At 43.4% G+C, this 6,535-nt stretch overlaps 1 protein-coding gene across 1 annotated transcript in view; it reads left to right on the top strand.

The window, feature by feature from the left end:
* LOC111657331 (oxidative stress-induced growth inhibitor 2-like) overlaps positions 1-6,535 on the top strand; it is a gene marked incomplete at its 3' end in the record, with an annotated part of 11,707 nt that overhangs the window by 1,358 nt on the left and 3,814 nt on the right. The window contains exons 2-5 of the mRNA XM_087174902.1: positions 3,542-3,604; positions 4,865-5,001; positions 5,146-5,337; positions 5,812-5,914. Of these exons, the coding sequence (XP_087031028.1) occupies positions 3,547-3,604; positions 4,865-5,001; positions 5,146-5,337; positions 5,812-5,914 (490 nt within the window). The remainder of the gene's footprint in view (positions 1-3,541; positions 3,605-4,864; positions 5,002-5,145; positions 5,338-5,811; positions 5,915-6,535) is intronic.

Here is a 6,535-nt window from a genome sequence, read left to right as displayed (position 1 = left end):
TGTCTGTTAACAACAGACTGATTTACAACCCTTTACATTTGTAAATGTAAAGGATTCGGCTGCGTCTCTGTAGACTGAACAACCTTTTCACTTACAAATGAAGCAACAGCTCCTCGTCTCTTCATCGTCCTCAGCGAGAACGTTTCAGATCCTGCAAAGGTTAAGGAAAGGGAATTCCCAACTCTTCTAACTCTTTAATCGTCTTGGGACCCCTCGACCTTTGGGGGTGCCAGCCCATAGTCGAGGAATTATGTTTTATGTCCTTAAATCACCAAAATTAGATGAGACCAACAGGATGGGGGTCAGAGGTCACAGGTAGCATCCAGAACCACAATAATCCACTTCAAAATCCACTTATTAATTATTGTTAATGACCAATAAATGAACCATTTAGTTCATAAAAAGTGAACAACATCGATCACAGGGTAACATTTTAAATTGTCCAGTTAACAATATCAGCAAAAGCAGCAAATCCTCCCAGTGACTGTTTATTTAAATGACTTGCCAGTGATCCAAACATTTTGTAATGTAATCTACTACCCACTGACTGATTGACTAACCCATTCAGCACAGAGCTTTTAATGCTTTGTTATTACTACACGTCGGTCTATTAGGCTCATGAGAAAACATTTGTCTCTTCTCTGGACCTTTGGCAGCCTCCACAGATTCCTGCGGGCGTTTAGTTGTTCAGTGGGCAGATAATCAAAATCTCATTAGCCGTCTGGCCGGTGCAGATGGCTGATGGGCCGGGCCGCAGCCGCAGGACGGGTTCAGGACGGCGTCTGTACAGGTGCCATATGGAGAGTTTCTGAAGTGTTGGCCGGCGTTAGAGACGGAGCCACGGGGGGGGGCGACTTAAAATGTGAGACGACTTGAATTAAAAGCGGCAAAGCGTGTGTTACTTAAATCATCATCCGCAGCTGGATGAGACCTCGGGCAGAGAAACACGACTCCCGTGGGAGTCACATTGGCGACTGGGGCTGGATCTCATTTCTGATGTTGAGTCAGAGTTCATTCACTGGATGAATACGGGAAGAACTGAAGGTCACATGGGAAGCAGACACAGCGATGTTCACCATCTCCATCTTCTTGTGAAACCCTGACTCGAGCTATCGCACGGGGATTGTTTGTCTTTCAGTCATAGTGCAGGTATAACGCAGCACCTTAGTTTTAGTAGAAGAAGGAGGAAGTGCTGTATCATTACTGTCAAGGTTGTTTTTATCTGTGAGTTGATTATATGTCACACCTGGTGATTACTGCAGGTAACAAATGAATAAGGGCAAACGAAATGTGCATGAGAAGACGTGCTCCGCTGCTTGATCGTCTCCTGAGGAAGTGTCATCTAATTAGGGCCAGAAAATATTTCAGTTGACAAACACAAAATCAGTTTGAGGTGGAATTGAAAACAGGAAGAGCTGAAGGAGGGCGCACCGATCGTATCAGTCCGGTTTAATCAAACGTACGTGATTAAAACTACAGGAAGTTTATGGTTTTCATTTGGAGCTGTTGGTGTTTTATTAAAGGGTCAGTCGCACAAAATCATCACAAGATATTTTTCCCGTTTTCCCTGCTGGTGTGGAGCTGGACACCGCAACTGATTCGCTTCCTCGATGCACAAAGTGTCACAAAATAACATTTAGGAAATCTTGGAGCAGAGGGTCAAGTGGGAAAAGTGACTGATACTTGAAGCAAAGTTCAGCTGGAATGTTTCGGGTGGAGGTTTTGGAGTTTCTTCAGAGAGTTAAAGAGGCGTTTTCTTCCCAAAAATGAAGGCAGAGCGATTGTCCTGTCAAATCATTTCCTTAAAGTGGGTGTGTGTGTGTGTGTGTGGGTGTGGGTGTGGGGGTGTGTGTGTGTGTGTGTGTGTGTGTGTGTGTGCTCTCTTTGGCTATGAAACACATTCTGCTCTGGGCTCGGTGCCAAACTGCACTGCACTTATGTAACCCCCTTTATCTCTCCCAACTTCTCTCACTCGCTCGAGTCCATTCATTCCTCTTTCTTTTCTTCTTCTACTTCTTCTCTCCACCGTTTTGCTCCTGACTTCATTTTTTACTTTCTGTCTTCCTCTTCCTTTGTCTGATTTGTCCTCTCCTGACCTCCCTCTGTCCGCCCGTGTAAGCATGACGCTGCAGATTGTTAAAAGCAACCGACACTCGTCGTTATGCACCACGGCCCCTCGCTCGCCTCCCCCCGCCCCCGCCGCTCTGCGAGTGTCTGAGTGAGATCACATTTGGCATCATGAGCTATATATATTAGGTTGCACTCTTTACAGTCTGTCTGTCTGCATGTAGTCAATGAATTCAACGCTCCGGCCGCCACAGACACCTCCCACAGCTTGTTGCATTCAGGTTTTAATCAGTAGGAGTGGAGACAGGGAGAGTCTGTGTCGGAGGAAAAATGTGAACAACGTAGAAAAGTGAGAGTTCTCCTTCGCACGCAGCAGCGTTCACGCACAATGACTCTGGTTCTCGTTGGTCAGCTTGTCACGGAGGCCGACCTAAACATGCCCCAAGGAAATCAGAATATCAGTGACTGTCGGCGTCAAACGTTCCTCATTTAAATCTTTTGTAGACACTGATATTAAGAAGTGTTTTGTGTTAAACTTTCAAAACTTTGGCGTCTTAATTAAACTGAAAAGAAAACATTTTGTAGAAAAACATGGTATAAAAATGTAAAGGAAAGCTTAGGCATCCAGCTGCATTTACAAACAACATTTTAATTTGAATGAAATTTAAACTTTAGGAGAGGAGGTGCGCTTGTTTTTTACACAGGCCCCTGGGCTGTTAACATCCTTTGATGAGCTGAATGAACTGTATCATGTGGCCGTGTAAATCATGTGTCCATGAGTTATTCAAGTCGTATTTATAGAGTCTACTGATTTCAAAGTTATGGACTCAACTCATCAACGGAGGAACGAATAGATGCGTTATTGTTGCAGGCGACTCACACCAGGAAATATCAGAACATATTTGCATCGTCTCTGTCCTGTGCTGTTTGGGTTGAGCCAGCAACGTTCACATATTTCTATTTTTCTTTGGTTTATCGACTCACTCGCCAAGTCTCAAGTAAAAATCAGAGTAAAGAAGAAATGATTGATGTTGATTTTTAAAAAGAATTTGTTGTGTCTTCCTCTTTCATTTCTGCCTTCAACACACACACACACACACACACACACACACACACACACACACACACACACACTTTGTATGTTTCAGTGGTTCAGTGTCTGTGTGTGTGTGACCACCGGATCTGAGTGTCTGTGTATTCGAGGTCATGTTGCTCTGTTAAACTTTGAGGTCAGAGAGGAGAAGTGTGTGTGTGTGTGTGTGTGTGTGTGTGTGTGTGTGTGTGTGTGTGTGTGTGTGTGTGTGAGAGAGAGCTCAGTGGAAATCTACTGACTGACCATTGTGACTGGTGACAGGACTTGTTAATGATTAATTAATCCACCGTTATTCAACGTTCTCATTCTTATATAATAATGACTGATGGTGTCGCATTAATAGTAATAATAATAATAATAATATTGTTTTTCTTTTCTCAGTCAACATGGATCTTCATGACAAAGAAATTGTCCCTGGAGAGATTTTACCTGTGGTGATAATCGGTAAGAAACACACACACACACACACACACACACACACACACACACACACACACACACACACGTATGCATGCATAGTTGCACACTGTCATTTTTTGCTGAGGGAAAGCTTAATGGAGCAACTAGATTAGTTTATGTGGTTGCTATGACGACTAACATTAAGCGTAGTTGTATGAGCCTTTCTTTCTTTCTTCTAACAGTTCTCACACTGTTATATTACCAGGCAACTAAGATGTAAACTCAACATGATGGATTAAGAAGGAGCGGCACAGTAGTGAGTCAGGAGGGTTTTCATCCAGCTGTGGGAAAACATCTGTAATAGAAGGATCAGTATTAAAACCTCTGTCTTTATGAAACAACCCCTGGCTTCACAGTGAAACAACAGGTTTGCACACGTTGCTAATAACTGCTCACATGCTAAATGCTACATAGACAGGAAGTGTTGGCATTAACCACAGACCGAGGTGTTGCATGAAAGTGTGAGACAGAGAATGAATCCTGAATGTTTGTGAGGCCTTAAGAGTGTGTGTTTACACTCCTGCTGTACGGCTGCCAATCAGGTTAGTAGCTCACCAGAGGAGAGACGACGCACCACGACCTTATGAGTGAACTGTTTACAGATTAAAGGCTAAATATCCTGCTTTAAAGATAATAAATACAAATCTAGATGTTTATTTTTCTCTGTGCAGAAGAGGTTTTGTCTTAAAACATTTAGTCGGTGACTTAAAAAGTGAAAGTGTGATAATCCATGAGTCATCATGAACAGCTGAGTAAGAGTTATTACGGTGTGTGTGTGTGTGTGTGTGCGGCGTGTGTGTGTGTGCGTGTGTGTTTATGCTGAGTCATTGGCGTGTGTGGGTTAATATTTGATATTAAAGCTTGTTGAGTCATGCTGCGGTTGTAGTAAGTCAGTGACTGTGCAGTTTCATTGTGTACAGTATTTTCTCGCTGTAGATCTTCGTGTTATTTACATTTAGCTGCTGTGTCTTTATCACAGCTGGAGGAATTTATTTTATTAGCGACAAGTTTCAAAACCTTAGACAGTGAAGTTGTGCAGCGGTCACACAACATGCTTTCTGTCTACAGAAGTTTTACAGTTGTGATTATGAAAAGTATTTTTAAGACAGTTGTAACCATGGTAACCCAGTACAGAGACACAATATGCACACAGCATGAACATCTACCAGAGCTTAATGTGGATCATCGGTGCAGCTAGAAACTAACCTCCGTCTGTCTCCGTGTGTTTCTCTGTTCGTTTCTCAGGTAACGGCCCATCAGGGATCTGTCTGTCATACCTGTTGTCAGGTTACACCCCCTACCTGTCACCTGAGGCGTCGCACCCTAACCCCCTGCTGCACAGCAAGCTGGGAGAGCAGCCTCACCTGTCGCTGCTGGAGCAGGTAACACCTGCATGAACACACACACACACACGTACAGTAGGTTGGTGTTTAAAAAGATGGAGGTAAAGTTTTATCTGTAGAGTGAAGGATCAGGGAAGTGAGCAGAGCCTCACGGCGTCTCTCGCCCTCTCTCTCTCTCTCCAGGATCTGGAGTACCTGTGCGAGGGGCTGGAGGGGCGATCGTCCAATCCCGTGGCCGTGCTCTTCGATTCGCTGCTGCTCCCCGACAGTGACTTCGGACTGGACCACACCTCTCCGCTGGAATGGAGATACGAGCCTGAGCGAGCCACCCCACACCTGGTGCTGGGGAAGGGTCCGCCTGGAGGAGCCTGGCATGTATGTAGCTGCAATCTACGATTATACACAGATTATTGATTATTCACACGAGTCTGCTTTGATGTTTGACAAGTTTGACAAACTGGCCTTTATTTTATATATTTATATAATATATTTATTTTATATTTATATTTTTCCAGTTGAGCATATTAACCCACGTGCTGACGTACCCTCAGCTTACAGCACAGTGGAGGGATATCTTGTTTTAAATTGGTAATAATGAAAGTGTTAATATTGTATTTGACATGCTAAAACCGGTTAGAGAACAGGGTCTTTGTTTGACTCCATGAATATGAAAATAAATGTACTTAGCAGACATTTTGGTCATGTGTGCATGTAAGCTTTGTTTTCCTTTGTCACCTGCCTTTTTTGCACACATTGCCAAAATGTCTGCTAAGTACATTTGTTTTGACAGATCACACAAGGTGAGCATGACTGTAGCTGTAAACAATACTGCGTGTGTGCTGTTCCCAGGCCATGGAGGGCTCCATGCTCACGCTGAGCCTGGCGAACTGGATGGAGCTTCCCGGACTCAAACTGAAGGACTGGATGAGAGACAAGCGCAGGTGTGTCCAACGTAAAACCAGCTAATTTAGCTCCACAGGACACGAGAGGCTTGTCCGCAGCTTTAATACTTTAATAATAAGAAAATGTTTTGCTTTTGTATTCCACTTCCAGCCACCTGTGTCTCTATCTTTGAGAAGTGTTGGCCTTCTTGTTGGCCTGCTGACAGTCTGCAGTTGAATAACCTGCAGGCATGTTAAAAGAAAATAACAGTAATGTACAACCTAAGTTTTACTGTAGTTTTATCTGATACATCTGTGGGTTTAAGACGTGACACCACTGAGTCACACGACAGGACATTATCTGAACTCCAGTGATAAAGTCACCGGTTCCCAGTTTAGGCCCCGGGGCTTTGAACCTCTCATGATTAAACTTCATGATTAAACTTCATGATTAAACTTCATGATTAAACTTCTGTTTGGACTCATGTCAGACAGAGAAAGCATTGTGATTATAAAAGTCAAGTCAACTTTTCTTTACACAACAGGACGACCAGACATAAACACGGAAGTGTTGTATAAATAAATAGGAGCCACAGATCACAGATGTCCGTGTGTTACTCTCGCTCCTTAATTTGTTTTTCAAATGACTCAGCGGAACAAATCATTTACATGACATGAGTAGAACAGCTGAT

Source organism: Seriola lalandi, unplaced genomic scaffold, assembly GCF_002814215.2.
Source record: "Seriola lalandi dorsalis isolate HSWRI2012SDOR001 ecotype SW California unplaced genomic scaffold, Sedor1 jcf7180002054393, whole genome shotgun sequence".
Taxonomy (NCBI): Eukaryota; Metazoa; Chordata; class Actinopteri; order Carangiformes; family Carangidae; genus Seriola; species Seriola lalandi.
The sequence above is the reverse complement of the archived record's forward strand: the minus strand, read 5'-3'. Positions and strand labels throughout refer to the sequence as shown.